Source organism: Geotrypetes seraphini, chromosome 4 (genome assembly GCF_902459505.1).
Source record: "Geotrypetes seraphini chromosome 4, aGeoSer1.1, whole genome shotgun sequence".
Taxonomy (NCBI): domain Eukaryota; kingdom Metazoa; phylum Chordata; class Amphibia; order Gymnophiona; family Dermophiidae; genus Geotrypetes; species Geotrypetes seraphini.
The window spans coordinates 222,474,540-222,500,757 of record NC_047087.1 but is presented as its reverse complement, the minus strand read 5'-3'; the positions used below and the strand labels follow the sequence as shown (position 1 = coordinate 222,500,757).

The 26,218-nt window shown below is 41.7% G+C and overlaps 1 protein-coding gene across 10 annotated transcripts in view; it reads left to right on the top strand.

Annotated features, from left to right (window-relative positions):
* ZMIZ1 (zinc finger MIZ-type containing 1) overlaps window positions 1–26,218 on the top strand; it is a 1,043,290-nt gene that overhangs the window by 655,778 nt on the left and 361,294 nt on the right. For all 10 annotated transcript variants that reach the window (XM_033942175.1, XM_033942176.1, XM_033942168.1 and 7 more), the window contains exon 7: window positions 12,816–12,926. In XM_033942175.1, coding sequence (XP_033798066.1) covers window positions 12,867–12,926 — 60 coding nt within the window. In that variant the 5' untranslated portion in view covers window positions 12,816–12,866. The remainder of the gene's footprint in view (window positions 1–12,815; window positions 12,927–26,218) is intronic.

The window sequence follows — 26,218 nt, the reverse complement described above, 5'->3', positions numbered from 1 at the left end:
TGCACCTCTGACATGCAGGGGAAAAAAAGCCCAAATCACTTGATGAGTTGATGTAGATTACCACAAGCAAGTCTTACAAAACATTCCATTTCACTCTGTTCTTATCTTGCAACTTAATTTTAATGATCAGAGATCTCTGCATCAGATTCAGATTACACTGTTTTGTTTACTTGCAGTCTGCTAATTGTTTGGCTGTTCTGTTGAATTAAAACTTTCATCTTGCTATATGTCAGGCTATATTGTAACAAGCAGGAATTTATTTTTTTTTTTTTTTTACAAAAACATTATTTACTACCTAGCATATGGTGATGTATTTGCTTTCCAAGTTTGTTAGTCACATAGTCTTCTAATTTGCTTCTGTTGAAATTAATCAGATTCTGCATTTGCTTACAAATGATTGCCACCTGTTCATTTGCACGTTGTGTGTATTACAGAGTATTAACTTAAGAAAATAAAATATTGGACAACAGCTGTTAATAATTGTCTCTGCAGAGTTGCCCAGATGCAAGGGTTATAAATTTTAGAATCCGAACTTATGGACACTGAAATAGGTATTTCTGTTGTCAAACTTTATATATGCTTTGATTAGTCACCCATCAGCAATCTATAAATCTCTTTGTATATAAAAAAATGACCACACAAAATGTGATACGTGCTTAATAGTGAACGCTCAGACTCACAACTATATCCCAGTGAAATATCACAGAGAAGCTGTGTAACGAGACCATCATTGCTTGTTCACAGTCTCACCCACCATTATTATGATCAGTAATGGTGGGTGAGACTGTGAACAAGCAATGATGGTCTCTTTACACAGCTTCTCTGTGATATTTCACTGGGATATAGTTGTGGGTCTGAGCGTTCACTATTAAGCACGTATCACATTTTGTGTGGTCATTTTTTATATACAAAGAGATTTATAGATTGCCGATGGGTGACTAATCAAAGCAGTATTTTCAGTATCACCCTTGTTTTGCCATTATAATTCCCTCTTATAATAAGTTCAGAACTTAATATATATACAGTATATGCTGGTGGTGCCTAAGAACATTTCTGAATTTTGAAGACAGACTGCCCAATATTCAGCGGTATTTAGTGCCCCTTTTGCTCCTTGATCATCCAACGGTCCCACGGATTCCCTCACAAGTATTTCTGCTTCTGATATACCTAAAAAAATTTGTTATGAGTTTTTGCCTATTTTGCAAGTTTCTCTTCATATTCTTTCTTCATATTCTTATCAATGCTTTGCATCTAACTTGCCAGTGCTTGTGTCTCTTCTTATTTCTTAAAGAATAAAATAATACTGTCTCACGCACTTGCTTAGGTATGAATTCTGCAGCAGAGAGGCATTAAAGGAAGAGCCTGCTTTCTGCTATCCTGCAAATGTGCCTTTAAAGGGGCCAGACACTTTAAAAAGCACTCTTCTTTAGAGAACCATGCTCTAATTAAAGCTTACAGTCCCTCCTTTTCCTTCAGGAAAGCATGGCCCTCTGATATTCTGCATGACATAGCTGGTCAGCACCAATATTCATTGACTGACCGTTTAAGCCTAGTGGCCAGATAGACCCCCCCTAAATAGCAGGTCTATCTTTGGCCACTATGACTTACCTGGTCGGCCAATGAATATCAGGCTTGGCTGGCAATGTCAAATGCAGCAGAAAATAGACCAAAAATTCAATACTGATTACCAGATACGGCCCTGACATTGAATTTTTGGGTTCACCATGGGAGGTAGGTGGGTTGCTATCAACACACCAGAGATGGGAAAAAAATATGATTTGAAAAATGAAACATCTTGTTTAACAATTGGGGTTATTTACCTGATCTGATGCCCGTGCCCATTGCTTTATGTTGGGCAAACTTCACGTATGTTAAGGAAGCGAATTTTGGAGCATCGCTTCTGCCTGAATACTAGGAGAATGGAGAGGCCTATAGCTTGTATCCCATCATGAATATCTTTGGTATCATCCAACAGACAAACAGCAGGAATTGGAGACCACTCTTCTCTATACAAATCATTCAAATAAGTCCACACAGCTGTCCAGAAGTGCTGTACGTGTGTACAGTCCCATACATAATGCTTATAAGAAGCTTCAGGTGCTCCGCATTTCAGACAGGTCCCATCTGAGGGGAGACCCATCTTTTTTTTGCCCTAGATGGATGGATATACATGGTAAATAAAAAAAGTAAAGGCAAATACATTTAATGGTTTTAATAGAAGTAACTGTGAGTAACTGATCATAACATTTTTCCACATAGGCCCTGTCAGATTTGTTAGTGGCCCCCACAATATTAGGTGGTAGGGGTTAAGTGAGAGGCGCCCTGACAGACGCCCGGTCCCAGGTTCAGTTCCCTCACTGAAGATTCACAAGGAAGTAGAATCAAAAAGGCACAGCCAGAGGTGATTGCATAAAGAATATATTATAGAAATAGGCTTACAAAAAAGTAGTATTCATAGGTATTACAACAATTAAGCATTACAATTAAGCAGAGAGCAAAGCAGTTTCCCTGCCTTACAGAGTCCAGAAGGAAGCATGAAGTTCCAGGGAAAGGCAGAGAGAAAGAAAGAAAGGACAAGAGAGCCAAGACCCAAGAGAGAGAGAGATAGATTGATATAATTTCCCATAGGCCTTCGCTGATATAAGTAATGCCAACTAAAAATGCTGAATGGTAGCGATAGCTAGGCTGACAGGCCCCATGCAAGACAACACATTTGTTGTATTGTTCAACTAGTTTCTGCATTCCTGCAGAGAAGAAGCTTTTTGGCTGCGCCTGGAGCCTGGTGAGCTCTGCTTCCTTTGCTTCAAGATCAGAGGTGAATCTGTGACCTTGCAGTGTCTCCTTCAGTGGACCGAAAATGTAATAATTGCTAGGCGCCAGAAGGTGGAAGATGTTCAAACCCGAGCTGTTGCACTCTCTCTTCTGTCGCTGCTGCTGTATGAGGATGTGCGTTGTCATGGTGCAACAAGACTGTTTTGGACAACATTCCTCTTCTTTTACAAGTTTAAGTTCATTTCTGGAGCAATGCACAGTAATTTTCACTGTTCACTGTTTGAATGTGTGCTTGGAAATGTGCCAGAATAGGCCTCTTTATGTCCCAGAAGAAGGTTAACATGATTTCTTGGAGGCGGGCACATTGTTCTTCGATGGTTCAATCTTGAGCGTCCATGTTTTTGACCTTGTGGCTGCCATATGACTAAAGGCCGATCGCTGCACTGCATGTGAACGAACTATCCAACAGGCAGTATGCAAGGACATATGTTGCATTTTGCTAGCTCTGTTCCAGTTATTACATAACACTGCACAACAATTTTTTGGTTAAGTCTTGATTCCTGAAAAGTTTTTGGTGATTATGACAGGTACCAACTTGGTATGCTCAAATATGGTTTTGGTTTTACTGCATCACGTAAGAACTATGAGAAATAGACATTTTTATGTTTACTGACAATAAAATATATAGTCAAGTTTACGTTTCGCACAAGCGACTAAATGAAACAGAATTAAAAGTGTTTTGCTCCCGAGTTTCTTTTATATTCAGTGTCTGGTGCATCACGTTGTAGCATCCAACAATAGTCGGCAAGCATTGACGGATTCCAATTGCCCTGGTATCGTTTCTCCATCGTAGCTATGTCTTGATGAAACCTTTCACCGTGCTCGTCACTCACAGCACCGAGATTTGCGGGGAAGAAGTCCAAGTGTGAATGGAGGAAATGAATCTTGAGTGACATATTGCACTTCATTCTCTTGTATGCTTTGAGAAGTTTGTCTACCAGCTGAATGTAGTTTGGGGCTCTGTAATTGCCCAGAAAATTGTCAACAACGTCTTTCAAGGCTTTCCAGCCAATTTTTTCCGGCCCAACTAACAGATCTTCAAATCGCTTGTCACTCATAACATGTCTGATCTGGGGGCCAACAAAAATACCCTCTTTGATCTTGGCATCAGTTATTCTTGGGAACATCTGTCTTAAATAACGAAAACCTTCCCCTTCCTTGTTCATTGCTTTCACAAAATTCTTCATGAGTCCCAGTTTAATGTGAAGAGGAGGCAAAAATATCTTTGTCGGGTCAACAAGCGATTCATGTGCTACATTTTTCTGTCCTGGAACTAACTTTTTACGGAGTGGCCAGTTCTTTCTAGAATAGTGCGACTCTCTGTCTCGGCTGTCCCATTCGCAGATGAAACAGCAGTACTTTGTATAGCCAAGCTGCAGTCCTAGTAACAGAGCAACGACTTTGAGGTCTCCACAGATATTCCAGTTATACCTGGTATACTGGACATACTTTAGTAACATTTCCATATTCTCATATGTTTCTTTCATATGTGCTGCATAGCCAACAGGTACTGAAGGATAAACGTTGCCATTGTGCAACAGAACAGCTTTCAGGCTTAACATTGACGAATCAATGAAAAGACGCCACTCTTCCGGGTTGTGATCACAACCAAAGACCGAGAACAATCCTTCAATGTCACAACAGAAACAGAGACTGTCGACTTGTGCAAAAAATTTGGTTATATCATGATGCCGGTCTCGAAACACAGAAATTTTCGTACCTGGTGATAGCAAACACCATTCCTGCAGTCTCGAACCTAGCAGCTCAGCTTTTGCTTTTGACAGACCCAAATCTCTGACCAAATCGTTCAATTCGGACTGTGTTATCAGATGTGGATCGCCTGATGAGGATGGTTCAAAATCCGGGTCAATGTCACTGTTAGAACCCTGCACTGCAGTTTCTTCATCTGGTTCGTCTAAGGTCCAATCCTCTGGTGGTTTCGGAACTGGAAGACTGTCATCATGTGGCATGGGTCTCATTGCTGAAGGCAGATTAGGATATTCAATTGACTTCTTGTTTTTGGCAGAGAAACCAGACACATTAGTCAAACAGAAATAACAGTCCGTCACATGGTCTTTCTGTTCTCGCCATATCATCGGAACAGCAAATGGCATCGTCTTTCGAGTACCTCTGAGCCAGGCTCTCAGACTAACAGCACATGTCGCACAGCAAATGTGAGGCGCCCATTGCTTGTCTTGATCACCTATTTTGCAGCCAAAATACAGATGATAGGCTTTCTTTACAAGGGCAGTCATCGAACGTCTCTGAGGCGTAAGTGTATATTCCCCACAGATATAGCAGAATGTGTCGCGGCTGTTACGACACCGACGAGACATATTGCCCGACACCAAAACGTCTATAGCATCAAGCTTACTTACTGTTATATTGCTACAGCTACTATACTACTATACTTTACTATACTGATACTATATACACACACGGACTATCTATATTAACCAAATGAGCAGGATCGGTGTATGGAAGCCACCATTATAGCATGGTGAGACAGCGCAAGCTCGTTCAGACCTGCCCAGACATGCCCAGGATGTCATCTTCCATAAAACAGCTTCCAACCTGGCTAGATTTTATGCATGGACATACCCAGGCGGCACAAACCGTTGTTGATAAGACACTTATGGGAGAAAAAATTGTTTGCATCCAAATATAAGAAAAAATCACGACAAAATTGAAGATTTCTCTGAAATGGTACGTGATGGGTAATTTTTGATGTAATATTCATGATCAGCACCCAAAATTCTATAAGAAACACCCAGCAGTGTTCAGGAAGCAAAAACTTTGTTGTGCAGTGTAATTTAACAATTGCCTTTAATTTTTGATTCGCCCTCGTACATGCGTAACAGAAATGTATAGCGGAGTTCCTGTAATAACATACTTTCTATCAGTTCAGTTTTGGAGACCGTATCTGGCGAAGGATGTAAGGATACTTGAGGCGGTCCAGAGGAAGGCGACGAAAATGATAGGAGGCTTGCGCCAGAAGACGTATGAGGAGAGACTGGAAACCCTGAATATGTATGCCCTAGAGCAGGGGTGTCCAATGTCGGTCCTTGAGGGCCGCAGTCCAGTCGGGTTTTCAGGATTTCCCCAATGAATATGCATTGAAAGCAGTGCATGCAAATAGATCTCATGCATATTCATTGGGGAAATCCTGAAAACCCGACTGGACTGCAGCCCTCGAGGACCGACATTGGCCCTAGAGGAAAGGAGAGACAGGGGAGATATGATTCAGACGTTCAAATACTTGAAGGGTATTAACATAGAACAAAATCTTTTCCAGAGAAAGGAAAATGGTAAAACCAGAGGACATAATTTGAGGTTGAGGGGTGGTAGATTCAGGGACAATGTTAGGAAATTCTACTTTACGGAGAGGGTAGTTGATGCATGGAATGCGCTCCCGAGAGAGGTGGTGGAGAGTAAAACTGTGACTGAGTTCAAAGAAGCGTGGGATGAACACAGAGGATTTAGAATCAGAAAATAATATTAAATATTGAACTAAGGCCAGTACTGGGCAGACTTGCACGGTCTGTGTCTGTATATGGCCGTTTGGTGGAGGATGTGCTGGGGAGGGCTTCGATGGCTGGGAGGGCTGGAGTAAGTCTTAAAAGAGATTTCGGCAGTTGGAACCCAAGCACAGTACCGGGTAAAGCTTTGGATTCTTGCCCAGAAATAGCTAAGAAGAAAATTTAAAAATTTAAATAGAATCAGGTTGGGCAGACTGGATGGACCATTCGGGTCTTTATCTGCCGTCATCTACTATGTTACTATGTAACTTTGGCACACTATATAAGCTCTCCCAAAAGTTTTCAATATCATTATAGCCAAAATAATTAATCCACAGGGACACCACCCTATATAAAGGATGAAGTCCCTGCAGTTCTAGCAAAACCCTGTATAGCTGGAGGGTATTCTTTTTAAAATCAGATATTGTGAGTGACATTGATTCTTAAGGCATCAAATGAAAATGAGAAGATATTCTTAATGGTATTATTGCTGTAAAAAGATAAACAAACCCCCACCTAAACGACAGACCTCAACAACCTGTAACTTAATCGTCACTGCCATCCCAAGAAAACCATCCCCAGTACCACACCATTACATTATTTCAGACACTGTAAAGACACCATGTTTTGTTTTTGTGTTTTTTCAAATTCTTTATTTATTTTTCATCTTACATCAAGTACACAATATTACATCATTTAAAACTTTTGCACATCACTTGAATTTCTTTTATTGTCATCGTAAATACATAAATTTATTCCCTCCCCACCCACCCTTCCTACAAAAATTTGGAAATCCTTTAAAAAATTGCAAGGTGCATATCAGACCTTCCCTACAGTATTGTAAAACTTTTTTAAAAAATTAAACAAAATGTCACTGTCATTTGTAATTTCTCATTATAATATATGGGCCTCCTTTCTTGTTAATCACCTTCAACCTAATCTAGATAAGTGTGATAACAGAAATTCAGATTTAGATATATGTTGACAATCTGTCGATGTTTGCGATAATCTGCACAGCTGATTAACTTGAAAATATCACTTCAGGTTTAATGGAAGACCATATGATTTCACCTTCAGTATGTCTGACTAGTATATTAATTTCTTTTCTTTCCTGACACAATACGAGTACCTGAATAGAAGGGTTATGTCTCATACATTGATTACAGTTGACTGGGAAATGGTCCTTGAAAAGACAGACTTGTGTTGGCTTGCTCTCGGTAAGAGCAAACGCAGAGTGCAACAGTGGATTGCAAAGCAACAACAGCTGTTCCGTAATGCATGAATCCTTCATACTGTTCACATTTGTATTTCTAAATGTCCCCATGATAATAAAGTATATAAACTGAGCAATGATTTTGTTCCCTTTAAGTCAGTGGCTTTAATGGCAAATTATAACCAACCAAATGTTACATCAAAATATCAAAAAATACTTATTGTTTCAAGGATTTTACATCCTGTTGAGCATAGAAACTTAAAGAATGATAGCAAAGGCCGTGTGTGTATTGACACAGAATGTGTGAATATAATATATTTTTGAGAGAGATGAGATGCTGCTATTGCTGACAAAAAGCTCACACTGTACTTTTCCACATGTTACAAGAACTCATTCAGCTGTCTAGCAGGAGAGATTTGTTTTCCAGAGCTTAATCCTGCAGGAGCCAAGAGAGAGCATTATCAGTTCAGTACAGAACACTCAGACTGATTCTGTGTGTGGGACACACGGAAATGCTATGTTCTGGAATTTTTCATTGTATAACAGTGATGCATTTAGATTTCTAGTACGAAGAGTACAAATATCCTTTTCCAGGGATGGTGATTGCTGGGATTTAGAGGTGTTCTAATGGAGGACAATTAAGTCCATTCTGGGGGATACCTTTTGTCCTGTTAACATCACAGTCATAACCAGCATGACCGTATTCATTGTGGTCCATGGTGTCAGTTTCATAAATGAGAAGCATCTACATGGAGATGAAGTACCATGAGCAGCCCATAGCACATAGGGGACCCTCGATGAAGAATAATACTTTGAAAACCAATAGGAGGAAACAGTTAAGCTCTGCAACGCGTTGCCAGAGGATGTGGTAAGAGCGGTTAATGTAGCTAGTTTTTAAAAAGTTCATGGAGGAAAAGTCCATAGTTTGCTGTTGAGACAGATGTGGGACGGTAGCATGGAATGCTGTTACTATTTGAGGTTTTGCCAGGTACATGTGATTTGGATTGGCCTCCGCAAAGATGGGATACTGGGCTTTATGGACCATTGGTCTGACCCAGTAAGGCTATTCCTATGTTATGAATACTATATCTGTAGGCATACTACAGTAAATTTGTAGGAGCTGTTGTAGATGGTTTGGGCTATTGATATACAAACTCTTTCTGTCTAATAAGTGTGTGTGTGTTCTGTATATAAGAGAAGAAGATCCAAAGAGTAACAAAGTCCTTAATTGCTTTGTTGCTCAAGTGAGGATAACTACTGCATAATAAAACAAAACTAAATTTACTGACGCATACAGATGCTCATAACATTGACAGACTCGCGCGTACACGACGCACATGTCATCTATTCTAGTGTATACTTATGAAGGGAATTTTAAAAAATAAGGTAAAATTCTGGAATCTCTTCGGGGCACGACATTGTGCCATGGCACCCAAGTTGAGAGACACTGGTATATAATCTGCTACAGGCCAGAGAGACAGTCTGTTTGGACCAGTGAGTTGAGCATGCGTGTGCCAGTGCACATGCTTACTGATCTGGATGCTATACCATTCTCTTACTACCTGGGATGTAGACTGCAGCTCAGTTTGCATGGGTTTTCAGAATCAGAAAACAGCTGTGATAACTCGATCACTCGCTGTAAACTGAAGTGACAGAAGTAGGGGTAAGAGAGGAACTGCAAATTCTGGTGTTTCACAGGTGGAGGCAGGGCATGCAGATATACCTTGCTGCTCAAATATCTCAAAGGAAGAAATTAAATCATTGCAAGAAACTTCTGCAGGTCTTAATGACAAATTGATCATTCATAGAAAGATAGACCCTATTGAAAATAATAATAAAAGATTTAATCTTCGTCTCCTGACTTTTCCAAGGTCCCCTAGTATATCTCCTCTTTGTCTTTTTAAAATATATTTGCTTGAGATATTGAAGTTTCCTTCGGAGGCTATTCCTCCTTTGAATCAGATTATTATATACCTACAAAAATATTACCAGGGACCTAAATGGAGTTACGGGAGTAAGGACAAATACAAGAACAAAGAACAGAAGAACTTAAATGTTTCAGCAATATTGAAAATACTGAAAGAGCGACTTTGCTGGTGTCGTTTGTTTTTCTTCAGGACTTAAATGCAGTGATGAAGATGTATTTTTGCAATTCTCAAGCATCATTTTGTGGAAAAAAAGATATGGATCTTTCCAGATATTTCTAGACAATCTCAGGAGCGCAGGAAAGCCTTTTTGGCAACACGACAGGAAGTATTAACTTTGGAAGCTACATTTCTCTTAGCCTACCCCTGTAAATGCTCGATTCGATATCTAGGCACAGAATATGTTTGGTTTGTTCCAGCCGGAACGCCTGAAAACTTTTTGGGATTTGAAGAAGACTGCCACTTAAACTCTTCAGCTATTTTCTGCTACTAGGGGCTCCTTTTACTAAGCTGCGCTAGCGGTTTTAGCGCACGCTAGACGCTAACTCCAGCATTGAGCTGGCATTAGTTCTTGGCGCATAGCGCAGGGTTAGCGTGCGCGGCAATGCAGCATGCGCTAAAAATGCTAGCGCACCTTAGTAAAAGGAGCCCTAGATCTTACAGGGACGATTTGAGATTCACGTTATAGCCTTTTCCTTAGACGTTTCATTATAAGGATTTTTTTTATTTTATCTCTTTCTCCCCCCTCTTTGCAAAATTTTGAGGTCTAAGGAGGTATTGGGGTGGTTTTTTTTTTTTCATTTGTTTTGATTAGTATTTCTTTATAAATGATATGAATCCCGTATTACTTGTTCAAGCGTACAACTGGTGTAAATTTTCTGAAATGAAAGTAAATAAATAATAAGAAATAATTAGAAACCAGAAAGTCTTGAAAGCCTTCCTAACTCTTGACTCAGCACCTCACAAATGCCTCTTTTTACAGCAATTACTCATTTCCTTCTTCCACAGCAACTCCATCGTTGCTTATGTATTGTGCCTTGACAGGTAAATCTGTTGCAGAGTGGACAGGTATTCCTTTACAACCGACCTGTATTTTGCACCATCCATCCATCTTTTTCTTTCTTCACAGGCTTTCTTTTCCTTGCTACAGCCAAGCATCCCTACAACATAAGGATGCCATGACACATACTGTACTCTAATAATAACAATAACTTTATTCTTCTATACCGCCTCAATCGTGCGACTTCTAGGCGGTTCACATCGAAGAGAGCTGTAGGGATGGTATTAGCACAGTGGTGTATTGTGTTTATTTTATGCCTTACTTATTGCTTACCTCCTGCTTCTCCCACGTACCTTTAGTATCCCTGGTGGTCCAGCGTTGAATTGCGACAGGAGCAACCTTCCTTCTCTCCTGCCCATGCAGAGCCTCTAGTTTATTGGCTACCTCGAGTTCTCGCAATCCTGCAAGAACTCGCAGTAGTCAGTCAGCTTGCTGCTCTGTACGGGCAGGAGCTCCTGCCGTGATTCACCGCTGGACCACCAGGGATACTACAGGTATTTGGGGGAGGCAGGAGGGAGATAATTCTTAGAATTGCCTGGGGCAAGAGGCGGGATGGATTCCTCATGTCCCAGCCACCACTGGACCACCAGGTCTTACGGGAGGCCCGGCGGAGGCCTGCAACAGGTTTGAGAGGGGGGCAGGTCAGCGCTGACCCAAATATAAACTGAGACCCCCATTTTGGGGTCTTTTTATTGGCTCAAAAATCTCAGTTTATATTCGAGTATATACAATAACTAAAACCTGAGGAAACAGATTTGATAATATAGGGGTCTTCACCATGTCTAATCCAAGTTTCTGTTAATCCTAACATATGAATATTATGTGTAATGATAATATCAGGGAGAAAGGCAGTTTTAGTTTTGTTTTTTTGTGTTTTTTTTTATTCTTTATTCATTTTCAAAATTGCATCAAGTGTTATATATATTCAATCACATTAACAATAATTACATCACTTAGAAGCTATCATTGGTACATTACATAAACTCTTATCCCTCCCCCCCTCCCACCCTTCCCTACCATATATTCCATTATCATATAGAATATGTAATAATAGCATATCCCCCTCCCTACACAATTAAACTGATAATTTTAAGGGAAATACTTTCAACTAATCCATACAATATTTTGTTAATGGTTTCCACACATCCTGAAATTTCCTGGGTTCGGGTGGGTTGGGGGGACCCCAGGTCGCGGCGGGGGGGTGCCCGACGGCGGCGGGGGGGTGCGGATCGTGGGGGGGTGCCGGTTCTCGTGGGGGGGACTTCGGGGGGAGCAATGCCGGTTCTCGTGGGGGGGGGAAGCAGCGCTGCTGGCCTCGGGGGGGGGGAACTTATCAAAGTGAGTTTCCATTATTTCCTATGGGGAAACTCGCTTTGATAAACGAGCATTTTGGATTACGAGCATGCTCCTGGAACGGATTATGCTCGTAATCCAAGGTACCACTGTATTTTGTTTATGTTGCTGCAACATGTCAGGCAGACTCTGCCATTATATCTGGCAGGATGTGGTGCCGTTCTGCTTTTCTTTGTTTAAACGGAAGCTTGGCGATGTCACAAAAGCTCCCACCAGAGTTCTATTTACCTGGGTAGGTGTCATGTGATTTAGAAATAAGCAGCAGAACACGAAGCAGACCAGTCTGTGTTTGTGCATGTTGAGAGGAAATGCTGCCACTCTGTGGAATTGTTGTCTAATTGTGTTTGTGTGAGAAATCTGCTTTCAGGGGGAAGTTTTAGGAGTCCCCTTTTAGCCATAACCTCTGACACAACCTTAGAGTGAAACGTGGCCATGCCGGATGTTCGAATTTAATAAATTGCTTTTTCTGCATCATGTGGTCTGCTTCCTGCTTGTGCTTGCTTACAGATCATCACTTCTTGTTGTGTTTCATGTGATTTAGGAATGGCATTCTTGCATTTAAAATATAGGGCGCACGCTGCAGATTAGCACGCGCTGCCCCCTGCACTACGCATAAAAACTATCACCAGCTCAATGGTGGCGTTAACGTCCAGCGTTCGCGGCAGTGCAGCGCGCACTAAGCGCACGCTAAAACCGCTAGCGCAGCTTAGTAAAAGGAGCCCCTAGAGTTTATGTATATTTCTGTTCTCATCTTGTCCCATACAAAATCACCAGGAAATACAATCATCTTTTTGGTTTCTATTTTACTTTATTTTTTTATTTTTTTTTCTAGCACTGTTCACAGTATCCCTTGCACATCATTTGGCTGAGTGTTCAGAATATGGTTCTTGATCTTTGTTGTTTTTATCTTTCAGACTGAAGAACTTTAATGGCTTTCATGTAGAAGCGAAAAGGACGCATTCAAAATGAATTCTATGGACAGGCACATACAGCAGACTAATGACCGACTACAGTGCATAAAACAGGTATGTTTGTGCTTGACTCGTTTGTATGATTGAACTAATATACAGTCAAGACTGTACAAAACTATCTCCCCCTCCTCAGGTATCAACTGCAGGTAAAGATATGAAAAACAAGGAGAAATATTCAGATTTAGGGCTCCTTTTACAAAGGTGCGCTAGCGTTTTTAGCACGCGCTACCCGAAACACTACTGCCTGCTCAAGAGGAGATGGTAGCGGCTAGCGCGCGCGGCATTTTAACGCACGCTATTCCGCGTGTTAAGGCCCTAACGCGCCTTTGTAAAAGGAGCCCTTAATTTGGATTTGGATTCAAGATTTGGGGCTCCCTTTACGAAGCCGTGTTAGCGGCTTCAGCGCGCGCGGCTTTTATCACGCGTTAACCCCCCCCCCCCCCCGCTAGCCGAAAAGCTACCGCCTGCTCAAGAGGAGGCGGTAGCGGCTAGTGCGGCCAGCGGTTTAGCGCGCAGTGGTATGCGTGTTAAACTGCTATCGTGCCTTCGTAAAAGGAGCCCTTCATTTTTAAATCCAAAGTTCAAAGTGGTTAAGAGCAGTACACCTGTTCTTTCCTTGTCCAAGAGGAAGTACAATCTAACAGGGCAATATTCAAACTGCAGTCAGCCGTTCGTTAAACTCCCAGCCATGGCATTTAAAGTTATACTTGTTTATTTGGCACTGGAAAGCCAGATACGGTGCTGACTGCTTCAGCTATCTGGATAACGATGATGCCCAGTCAATTTAAGATAGGAAAATAGCTGTCCAAGTTATCCAGATACCTGGCACCAAACGACCTCTGGGTGAATCGTTGCTCCACCCAGGCACCTCCCCTGGACTATCCAGATACTTTCCAGACAGTACAGGGGTGACCTTTAGTGCTTTTCAGTGGAATTATGGAAGTATTGCTTCTGAAAACCAGTGGAGAGCACACTAATTTGAAGCACGCAAACATGGCATAATACAGGCACGTTCTCTGTATAAGAGCACTAAAGTTGGCCTACTGAGTCAGACCAAAGGTCCAGTATCCTGTTTCCAAAAGTGGCTATTACCTGGTAGAATCCCAAATACAGTGGTGCCTCGCATAACGGACGCCTCGCACAGCGAACGCTGCGCATAACGAACTTTTTGTCTTGCTCCCTATAACGAACTTCGTTTCACACAACGAAGTCGCCCGAGGGGCCCGGGGGGGGGGGGCGGAACTACTCTCGCCGCTTCCTAATGTGAGCCGGGAACAGCAGCACCCTCCTGTCTGAATGCAGTGTTCCATCATCTCCCTCCACCTTATCTTAGATGCCGAGTTTTCCGGCTTTCTTTTTCGGCCAGCCACACACTTTCAAAGAGCAGCACATGCGCGCATGCTCTGTTGTTCAATCTTCTCCTCTGACGCAACCGGAAACCGGAAGTTGCAGGAGAGGAGAACATTGATCAACTTCAGCAGCTGCGCGTGCACAGCTTTTTGAAAGCGTGCGGCTGGGTGAAAAAGAAAGCTGGCAAACTCTGCATATAAGGTGAGGTGGAGGGAGGGAAATGTAGGGCTGCAGAACGAATTATTTTGTTTTACATGTATTCTTATGGGAAAACGCGTTTCACACAACGAACGTTTCACATAACAAACTTGCTCCTGGAACGGATTAAGTTCGTTGTGTGAGGCACCACTGTAGCAAGCAGGGCTATGGAGTCGATACACCAAACCTTCAACTCTGACTCCTCTATTTGTCTACTGTCCTACACCTATGACAGGCATCTATTTTTTTTTTTTTTTTGGTTCTGGATCTAAAGTACCAGTAATAGCCCAGAAAGCAATAATCCATGCTGCAACATTTCTTTAAGTTGATGCTGCAATTCTTAAAACCCTATATGTTAAAACACTATAAACTAACATTAGTCATAACTTTAAAAGTTTATGTGACTGAAAAAAAAAACTAACAGCAGATCTGAAATCAGCGTGAAAAACTGATTTAGAAAAATGTACTGTGTTGTCAGATAATTCCGAAAAAAAAAAATTTTGTTGTTGCCTTGTATCTTTTCTTTTTGAGCAAATTCTTAATGCTGTTGTAAGATTATTTTTTTCAGAATTCTCAGTTTGTGGCCCAAAGATATGGATATACACTTCTCCCTCTGTATTCACAGTTTCAGCAATCGATTATTCACGGTTTTTAGCTTGCTGGCTCCTCCCCCCCAAATTATATCAGCTTGCACAGAGAAATCGCTGATTCCAAGTGTTTACAGAGAAAATCGCTGATTCCCAGCACTTTCTTTATAGTGTTTTGCCTCTCCTTCAGGCACAGGCCAGGTCTCCCACCGTGTTATTCTTGGTTTCACCATATTCATGATGGTTTTAATAGAAAACAGCGAATAACATATGAAAAAGTTATTTGCGTTTTTTCTGTATTCGCGGCTCTGTTAATCCCCTATCACAGCGAATATGGAGGGAGAAGTGTACCCGGATGTAACTAAGACTACTCAGAACAGGAAAAAAAAAATCTGGCGCCCTTTTATCAAGAAGCGTTAGGGGTTTTTACCACTGAGGTAAAAGCTCCAATGCTCACAGAATTCCTGTCAGCGTTGGAGCTTTTACTGCAGCGGCTGGAGATTTAAAACTAAACCCTAATGCGGCTTGATAAAAAGGAGACGTTGTGTAATATCTGCACACTAGGTGAAGTATTTAGGGCTCTTTTTACAAAGTTGCAGTAGCGTCTGCTGCTGCTGTAATTGCTCTGACGCCCACAGGGATTTTCCGGGCATTAGAGCATTTGTTGCACGGCTGCCACTACCGCAGCTTTATGAAATGGGGGCTTTGTTAACGTGTGGCACGTTAACTCCTGGTTTCCTTTCTCCTCACAAAATTAAATGACGCCATGGGCCTTAGAAGCAAGGGGTGGACATGAAAGAGCAATATTTTTATTACAGGTTATTTTGAGAGAAGGTTTTTATTTAAAGTTTTGGACAGATGAAAACATTTTCACGCTCATAAGAATAATTTTGACTGCTCGCTTCCCATTGGTTTTAGAAATATTTATTATAAGGCAGCCTGCTCTGTGGTACCATCTGGTACACTGATAGAAGATTATACTTTCACTGTGAAGAGAGAATTTAATTTTGGCAGGTTGAATATTTGGATCTTTAATTGTTCATTGGGTTTTATGTGAGCAAGTTTCGTATGTCACTAAATAAGCTACCTTAAGTCCTAATATACAATTCTGCCAAAAGGACCACATAACCCTACATAGCATCAAACTGGCCAATTTTCTTATGCTTTCTGCAGGATTCTCCGGGCTGTGGCAGTTTCACAATTGTTCGTAGTTTGTTTTTCTGCTGGCCCTGTCAGACGTTTTCAGCAACTAGAGTCTGTTGTGACATTGGTTGTATTTTATGCGTATATTTTGTCTGTTTTGTAAGTTATCCTAGGGTAGAAAAAATGAAACTAGCAAAGCAGTTTTTGACAATTAATAAAAATATTCTAGGCTTTGACTTTGTGAATTCTGTTTCATTGACAGAGAGTTCGCCTGCTGACAGAATTTGGACTTCTTTTACACAAGTTACACAAACATAAATATTGCCTCTTTCATATAAAATATCTGCTGATACTTGTTCTCTCGATGTTTGCCCTTCCTACTTACTTCGGTCAAGGCCAACCGAGATTATTCTGTGGTTAACTTCATTCATTAACAAATCATTTATGGAAAGGTTTCTTAAAATATATTTTGGGGTTTGATAAACTATCTCTGGTTTGCATTTCTTTGCTTCATAGAAAGCAAAATTACAAACCTTTTGGCAGAATTGTATATTAGGACTTAAGGTAGCTTATTTAGTTTATCTATTGCAGATAAAAACAGTTATCTAATCCCCCCCCACTTTTTTTTAACTTTTAAGCTACAGTAGTGCTTTCTACTGCGGCCTGGAGTGCTAAATGCTCTAATACTCATAGGAATTCTTCCATTAGCATGCGGCCATTTAAAAAAAGTCCCTACCGATCGGTTTGCGAGCCCTTTGCGACCCGATTTCCCTCTGACCCGATTCACTATCCTGTGTAGTGATCCAATCCCGATCCGTGCATGCAAATGAAGGGAATAGGCATGCAAAGCAGGAAGGACGCGATTCACTACTCTTTTTTCCTGACCCACCGACTGGCTGGCCAATCAAGAACAAGCGACTGGTGAGGACCAGTCGCTTGTGTAAAAAACTGCTCTCTGCCCCGGTTCTGTCTTTGGTGAGACTCCACTCGGAGTGCTGCCTGCCCCGACTCTTTTCTCTCTGGCTCCCCGACTCTCCTGCTCTCTGCCTGCCCCGACTCTCTCATGCCACCCCGACTCTCCTGCTCTCTGCCATCCTTCCCCACAGTGTGAGCCTGTGGTTTTAAAGCGGGGCTGCACTGCGGGGAAGGGCGGCAGAGAGCAGGAGAGTCAGGGCGGCAAGAGCAGGGCTCGGCTGGAAGGGGCAGAGAGCAGAGCTAGTGAATCTAGCTGGGGCAGTGAAAAGCAGTGTCGGCGAAGGGGAAGAGGCTGCTGCTGCCGGGGATCGCCCTTCCCTGGGAGAGCAGGAGAGTCGGGGCCCGTAAAAAAACCCTCCAGCAAAAACAGACACAAAACACATGCGCAGACCATCTGCAGGGAAAGCAGATGGTCTGCACATGCGTCCGGATCGCACACTAGCGATCCGTGCAGTCGGAGGGGTCTGTTCCTCAAAACGCCCTTATTTTAATTTTTTGGTGTTGTGAATTGGTCAGGCCTGCAAAGATCGGCCATGGATCAGGATGGAAAAGAGGTTAGTGAATCTAGCCCAAAGTCCTATATCACTATGAAAGGAACCAACAACATTGGTTTTACAGTAAGAACAAGAATGACAACATAATAGGCATTAACTTAGTTCATTTTTAGAATGTTGATCATAACCCTTCTTATGCACCTTTTGCATACTTTCATGCCAAGGAAGCCCATTGAATCCTAGGCAGTGGCATCCTAGGCAGTGGCATAGTAAGGGGGAATGGTCCGCACGGGGCACGGTCTTTCTTGGGGCATTGGCACCCCTCCTGCTCTCTACCCCCCCCCCCGCCCCGCCCCGCATGCGCGCCCGTACTCTTTCCCCATACCGTTTAACTTTGGCACGAGCAGCGAAGAACTTGCTGTTTGCACCGGGAGGAAGTGATGTCAGCGAGCGCTCCAAAGCTGACTCGGGCAGCTTTGGAAGGGGCATGAGCGCATGCAGCAGTGGGGACAGGGAAGAGGGCAGGAGAGGGGCGCCACCACCCTAGGCACCGGTCACCCTTGCTATGCCACATTTGATTTCACTGGAAAAGGTACTAAGCATGCTACCTGTCCCATGAAAACACCAATATGGCGCATGAGATTGTTAAGATTCAACCTGCTTGTTTTCTTTTTTTTAAAAATATGTTTAGAGCCTTGACTTATAAAGGTACAGAGTTCCTCCGCTCATTTCGCGGTTCACGAATCGCGGACTCGCTCATTCGCAGTCTGCTCCGACCGCCTCTTCCTGTAGTAAAGTCGGGCTACACCAATCAGGAGCTGCGTGTCAAAGCAGCTCCTGATTGGTGTAGCCTGACTTGACTACAGGAAGAGGCGGTCGGAGCAGACCGCGAGTGATTTTCTTCACTCGCCGGCGCTCCAGCTGCCCTCTCCTGCCTCTCCAGCTGCCCTCTCTTGCTTCCCCTGCCTTTTGACGGAACCCCCTTGAATTTCAGGGGAATACTGTATAGGAATATAAATCTGGGAATTGAAACCTGGTCTTCTACATGGCCATGTAGAACTCAAGTTGATGGGACATGGCAGGTGATACTAATTGTACAGTACCTTATTTTCAAAAAACTGTTCTAGTCAGTGTCTAAGAAGATAACAATTACTATAACTCCCATAGATTTAGACCTCCTCTGTAATTGCACTGTTACTTTCCCATCAGCTTAAGTAGTTTGGACAACATCTGAATGGCACAGATAGTGTGACAACGTGGCTGCTTCTTCTAATTACCTTAAAATATTAGTGTCTTAATGGTTATACTGCACAAGGAAGATAGTGTTTAGGATTTAATCCAATTTCTTTTAAAAGATGCTCATGTAGGACTTGTACATCTTAAACAAATTATCCATGCTAGTGTAATGAGGTGTAATTATGGAAATTGGCAATTGTGTAATTGCTATTTCCTTTTCCCAAAATAATTTTAAAAATATATCTTTTTTATTTTTTTTTATTTATGCATTGTTTTGGTTTTCGGAGTCATTGCTAATATTTAATGTTTTAATCACAGTTCTTCAAAAAATACAGAGTTAGGAGAATTTTGCAAACAAATGGATATGTGTATATTATACATATGTATCTACTGTATTTATAGATCTAAGATTTCACGAAGACGAGATGATCACTATAATACAATTGGGTTGTATGACTGTCACATAGATTAAATATCTTGCAAACCTTGTAATATAACTAAAGAGGAAAGGAAAGAATAAATGGACTGTCTACCAACAAAACTCTCTCAATGTCATCATGTCTCCAGACTACTAATCCACCAACAGCATTTAAACTTTCTATAAAAGATACTGACCCAGGGAAATAAAGAGACTTCTGGTGGAGAAGAGACCTCAGTGTTTCTCAAGATACCTCAATTTGAGTCTCCTAAGGACTAAACCTGCCCTCAAACTATTCAATTTGAGGGCAGGAGGCACATCCTTGGTCATAGAAACTCCACTGCATAGACACCAGTTCAAAATTTTTCTTCTGATCAATAGTCCATTCACAATTCTAATATTCAATATTCAGTGTCACAATATATCAAAGTCACTTATCTGTTGGTTGAAAAAACTCCCTTGTTGTTCAGTATACTTTGCAATCAAAAAGTGGGTTTCATAACCATTCTTCTCTAGTTTAAACACTCTTACCAGCTCTTAATAGCTTCTGGATTCTCAACAGGCCTCTGTTTCACGATTGCTTTGTTAGGGGAACCACAAACAGTCGCCTATACTCTGAGCTAACACGCTTCTGAATTGCTTTCAGAATGTCTCCAGAAACATTTTGAGTTGCTAATGAATGTGAACCATATTTTGTGCATGTTTCACAGCTTTATGTTTCATATTGTCTGTGATGATGTCTATACTTTTCGGTGTGTTTCACTCTTGGTAGCACCAGTTATTCAGGGTCAGTCAGTCTGTCTCTTAATCATGATATGTTAGTTACAAAAGCGCATGTGTCAAGAGCTAGCACTTCTGAAACTAAACCCCGCAGCTGCGGAAGAGGTGTGTGGATAACATGAGGCCTGGGGCAGATTGATTAACTGGGGTCTTGGGAGGGACCAACCCCCTGCTGGCACAAGAGAATTCCACAGCAGCAAAATCACACAGGGCTAGGTGCACAAAACACAGTCATTAAGACCATGCGGGTCACAGTGGGCAGATTGGGGGGAGAGGGCAATTTCTAAACAGCGATCGATGTTCAAATGGCTGCCTATGCAAATGAGTTTTGCAGAGGGCATTCGTAATCTCATCCGATTGCTTGCTTAGAAACTACTTGCCTAAGTCTTTCCTCTTTACCTTTCCTGTCATATAATATTATAGTTCCTTTATATTACAGAATTACTGTATTATATTGTACTATGTAGAAATAAAACAAAAAGGAAAATAATTTTCTTTTCTTTTTTTACTCGTGCCATGTTCTAGTTCTGAGCAAGCTACAGAATAACATTCATAGTTAAAACACAAACAACAAAATATCACACATATTGTACAACAGCACTATAAAATAACTGCTTGCTAAACAGGGCTAGATTCACTAAGCCCTCCGATCAACTTCCGACCACTTAGCAACCCCTTTACGACTCGATTTCCCTCCGGCCCAGTTCATCCTCCGATACGCGCTTGCAAATGAGGGGGAACGCCATTCAAATGTAGGCAGGAAGCAATTCACTAAAATAAAAAAGCAACACCGACTGGGCTGGCCGATCTAAAAATAAGTAACTGCTGAGGACCAGTCGCTGAGGTCCTTTCCAACTTCCCTGCCTTCTGCCGCTCTGCTCTCTGCCTTGCTTCTCTGCTCTCAGCCCCGATCTCCTGCCTGCCCCAAATCTCCTGCTCTCTTCTGCCTGCCCCGAATGAATCTCCTGTTCTCTCCTGCATGCCCCAATCTCCTGCTCTCGCCCAGAATCTCTCCTGCTGCCCCAACTCTCCTGCCCTTCCCCGCAGTGCAAGCCCGTGGCTTTAACCCGCGGGCTTAAAGTGGGTTAAAACCATGGGCTCACAAAAAAAGTTAAAAACAGTTAAAAAAAAAATAATTCTCTGCCAGGCTCGGAGGGCCAGCGCATGCGCAGACCATCTACAGATGGTCTGCGCATGCATTGGGATCACTATAGAGCGATCTGGGCAGGCAGTTGGGGGCGTGATTCCGATCACCCTCATTTGCATGAGGGTGATTTGTGAATCAGCCCACCGGACACAGATCGGATCGGATCCTTCGTGGATCAGATCCGATCCATGCCCTTAGTGAATCTTGCCCTTAGTGTCCAAAAAATCAGGAAGAAAAGCTGCGCCTGAATAACTCCATCTTCAGTAACATCCTAAAATTTATTAAAGTTGCTGCTTTACTTCAAGAGGTAGATTGTTCCGTAATGCTGCACCCTGAACCGATAACATTGTCCATTGACAGACCCCAGATTTCACCTGTTTCAAGGAGGGTACCTCCAAACACAGCTGATCCTCTGATCACAAAGTCCTCAGCGGTTGATATTCAATAAAGATGCCTTTTTTAGTGGATTATATTATATTGTAAACCACTTTGATAGCCCTCGCTATAGCAGTGATATTAAGTCCTCAACAAACTTGGAAACTGAGCTTGAATGATCACAATAACATAAAGAAGAATCTTTTAGTTGATTTGTTGTCACACAAGCAGCTGAATTGCAGAATAAATGAAAATGGACAGCGACGGTAAGTCAGGAAAACTAGCAATTAAAGTGAGCCTTTCCAAATGTGTCTGACTTCACATAGAAAGAGCCACTCGTTTAGCATAGTGAAGTACTTTGCTATGCCACAAGTACCCTATTTGCATGGCTCCCTACCAGCGCAGTAGCTGTGTTATTGCAAATCCTGTGAGGTCGGCAGACTAGTCTGTTTAAAAAGAATGTCAAAATTACTTTTTCACTGGAAAAGTATTCAAATTTGAAAGTCCCTCATTTGCTTTCACTAGCTGCAAATGAAAATTCCTGCTGAGTTTTGCTGTGCGACCCAAATATTCCTGCTTTCTTCCATTAATGCCGTCATGCTAGTATGTTCATGAATCAAACATTTTCAGTTACTGGAAAAGAGAGAAATAGCTTCCTTCTGAGTTAGAAGAAATGTTTTCTGGTTTAGTATCTTATGGAAAGTATTTCTTGTGATATAAGAGATGCTCCAGGTTTTGATAACCTAAGCCTGAGAGGTAAAAATCACATCTCATGCAGAGTAATTAGGCAAAAAATAATTGTGTTTTAATTCCTTTAAAACATGTCTTGTGTTCAGCAATTTTGACACTAAACTATACAGCAGGGTCAAAACCATGGAGGACTGCGAAGACCTCCAAAAAGATCTGACAACGCTGGAAGAGTGGGCCAAAAAGTGGCAAATGAGCTTCAACATAGGGAAATGCAAGGTCATGCATGTAGGGAAAAAGAACCCAATGTTCACTTACAAAATGGGGGGGATCACCGCTAGGGGTGAGTAACCTTGAAAGAGACCTGGGAGTGATGGTAGACACATCATTGAAGGCGTCGGCGCAGTGCGCCACAGCCTCAAGGAAGGCAAACAGAATGTTGGGCATCATTAAGAAGGGTATCACGACCAGGACGAAGGAAGTCATCCTGCCACTGTATCGCGCAATGGTGCGTCCGCACCTGGAGTACTGTGTCCAGTACTGGTCGCCGAACCTCAAGAAGGACATTGCGGTACTTGAGAGTCCAGAGAAGAGCAACTAAGCTAATAAAGGGTATGGAAGACCTCTCATATACTGACAGACTGAAGAAGTTGGGGTTTTTCTCCCTGGAAAAGCGGAGACTTGGAGGAGACATGATAGAAACCTTCAAGATCATGAAGGGCATAGAAAGAGTAGACAGGGACAGATTTTTCAAATTACGGGGAACCACAAGTACAAGGGGGCACTCAGAGAAATTGAAGGGGGAAAGGTTTAGAACAATCGCCAGGAAGTTCTTTTTCACTCAGAAGGTGGTGGATACATGGAACGCGCTACCGGAGGATGTGATAAGCAGAAGCACGCTACAGGGCTTCAAAGAGGGTCTGGACAGGTACTTGGAGGAAAAAGGGATTGAGGGGTACAGATAGGAGTAGAGGTAGGTAATAGGGATAGGATTAGAGGCAGTTACAAATTTAATCATGGACACTGTTCAGGCAATTAGGCCTGATGGGCCGCCGCGGGAGCGGACCGCTGGGCAGGATGGACCTCTGGTCTGACTCAGCAGAGGCAACTTCTTATGTTCTTATGTTCTAAAAGTTTCTAATTTTGGCCAACACTGATATCAAGCTCATTGGTGTATACTGTAGTTTTCCAGGTCACCCTAGAACTCATTTTCAAAACTGGTGTTACATTGACCACCCTCCAGTCTTCAGATATTGTACACAGTTTTAGTAAGTTGCAGGTTACCAGTAGGTCTGAAATTGTATTTTTGAGTTTTTTCAGCATTCCAAAGTGTATACCATCAATTCCAGGCAAGTTCCTCATACTCTTCAGTTTGTTGATTTGGCATATTATATATTACACATTCACTGAGATTTGTTTCAGTTCCTCTTAATCATCATCATTAAACGCTATTTCTAGCATGGCATCCAGTAATCACTTCATGGTATGATTTAATATTAATAGAGAGGGCTCATTCAAAAGAAAAGGTTCTAGACTTTAAAAAAACTAACTTTGGTCGGATGGGGAATTAAGTCAAGGAATTGCTGTCTGGAAGGGTGGAAATGCAGTAGGCAAAACTGAAAGGAGTAATTGTAAGAGTGACAAACCTTTTTGTGAGGCAAGTAAGTAAAAGTAAGAGGAAAAGAAGGTTGCTTTGTTTCTCAAGAGTAATAGCTGAGAAGGTAAGGAATAAGAGGTTAGTTTTCATAAACTACAAAAAAATCACAGAAAGAGAAAAGCAGGCAAAAATATCTGGAAAAGTTAAGAGAGGCTGGTCGTGTAATCAGGAAAGCAAAGATGCAAATGGAAGAAAAAATAGCTGACATGGTAAAACGGGGAGACAAGACATTTTTTAGATATATTAGTGATAAGAAGAAGTGCAAAAGTGGCATTGTGAGACTCGAAGCTGATAAAGAAAAGGCTGAATTGCTTGAAAAAATATTTCTGTTCTGTGTTCACAGCTGAAGCACCAGGAGCGGAACCACAGAAAACAAACATGAATAGGGATGGAGGAGTGGTAGACCCTGATCGATTTTCAGAGGGTTATATTCCTGAGGAGCTAGCTAAAATAAAAGTAGACAAAGCGAAGAGGCCAGATGGTGTACCTCCGAAAACGTGCATAAGAAACTTAGGGAAGTTCTGGTGGCTCCGCTGACTGACCTTTTCAATGAATCTCTAGAGTCGGGCGTCGTACTGTAGGACTGGAGAAGGGCGGTTGTGGTCCCTTTCCACAAAAGTAGATGTAAGAAAGAAATAGGGAACTACAGGCTGATAAGTCTGACTTCTGTAATAAGCAAATTAATGGAAATGCTTTTAAAACAGAGAATGGTGAAGTTTCTGGAATCCTGTGGATTACAGGACCGGCGGCAACATGGATTCACTAGAGGAGGTCTTGTCAGACAAATTTGATCAATTTCTTTGACTGGGTGACCAGAGAATTGGATAGAGGGAGTGCACTAGATGTGGTGTATTTAGATTTTAGCAAAGTCTTTGACAGTGTTCCACACAGATGTCTAACAAATAAACTGAGTGCCCTCGGGATGGGTCCCAAAGTGACGGGCTGGGTCAAGAACTGGTTGAGTGGAAGGTGACAGAGGGTAGTAATCAATGGAGATCACTCTGAGGAAAGGGATATTACCGGTGGTGTGCCTCAAGGTTCTGTTCCTGGGCCTGTTCTTTTTAACATTTTTATGAATGATATTGCTGAAGGGCTGTTGGTAAGATTTGCCTCTTTGCGGATAATACCAAAATCTACAATAGAGTAAACACCCAGGATGGTGTGAATAACATGAAGAAAGACCTGGCGAAGCTTGAAAAATGGTCTGAAATTTGGCAGGTAAAATTTATGCTATGAAATGCAAGGTCATGCATTTGGGCTGCAAAAACCCAAGGGAATGGTACATTTTAGGAGATGAAGAACTGATGTGCACGACAGAAGAGCGGGATGTGGGTGGGATTGTATGTGATGATCTTAAGATAGCCAAACAGGTTGAAAAGGTGATGGTAAAAGCTAGAAGGATACTAGGGTTAAAAAAGGAGGAATTGATGCCCCTGTATAAGACTCTAGTGAGACCTCATTTAGAATATTGTGTACAATTCTGAAGGCTGCACCTTCAAAAATATATGAATAGGATAGAGTCTGTCCAGAGGAATGCTACCAAAATGGTGCGTGTTCTTCGTCATAAAGCTTATGGGGACAGACTTAAAGATCTCAATCTGTATACTTTTAGGAAAGGAGGGAGAGGGGAGATATGATAGAGACATTTAAATCTCAAAAAAATATATCAATGTTATTAGCCTAGTGGTGAAGATACCCACTGAAGCACATTTACTAATAGTGGAGAAAAAGCCTCAACTACATTAAAAAATGCTTTCAATATCAGAAAACAACAGAAGAACAGCAAGAAGAAGAGGAAAAATGCTTAGCTTATCTTCACTAGCTGGTATCCTTGCTCACAGACCATTGAGTTAAGCGTTTTTATGTCATTTTTAACATTGTACTTGTTTCATTTATTAATACATGTTATTTTTATTGTACATCGCCTAGCAAATTATATAGGCGATTCATCAAGACTTAATAAACTAAAAAAAAAAAAAAACTAATTTCTCCTGTTCTTTTTGCTGTTCTTCTGTTGTTTTCTTGTGCACAGTGGTGTGTTTAACCCATTTTTGAAAACAGCATTTTGTACTTGGTGGAGTTTTTTGCCTATGAGACAGAATTTGACTGGCTTATAACCCGCTGGGTTGCCATCTGATATTGAAAGCATTTTTTTAATGCAGTTGAGGCTTTTCCTCCACTATTAGTAAATATGCTTCAGTGGGTATCTTAACCACTAGGCTAATAACATTGATATATTTTTTGAGATTGTATTTTTTGTTATTATATTATTTTTCTTGTGTGACAGAGACATTTAAAT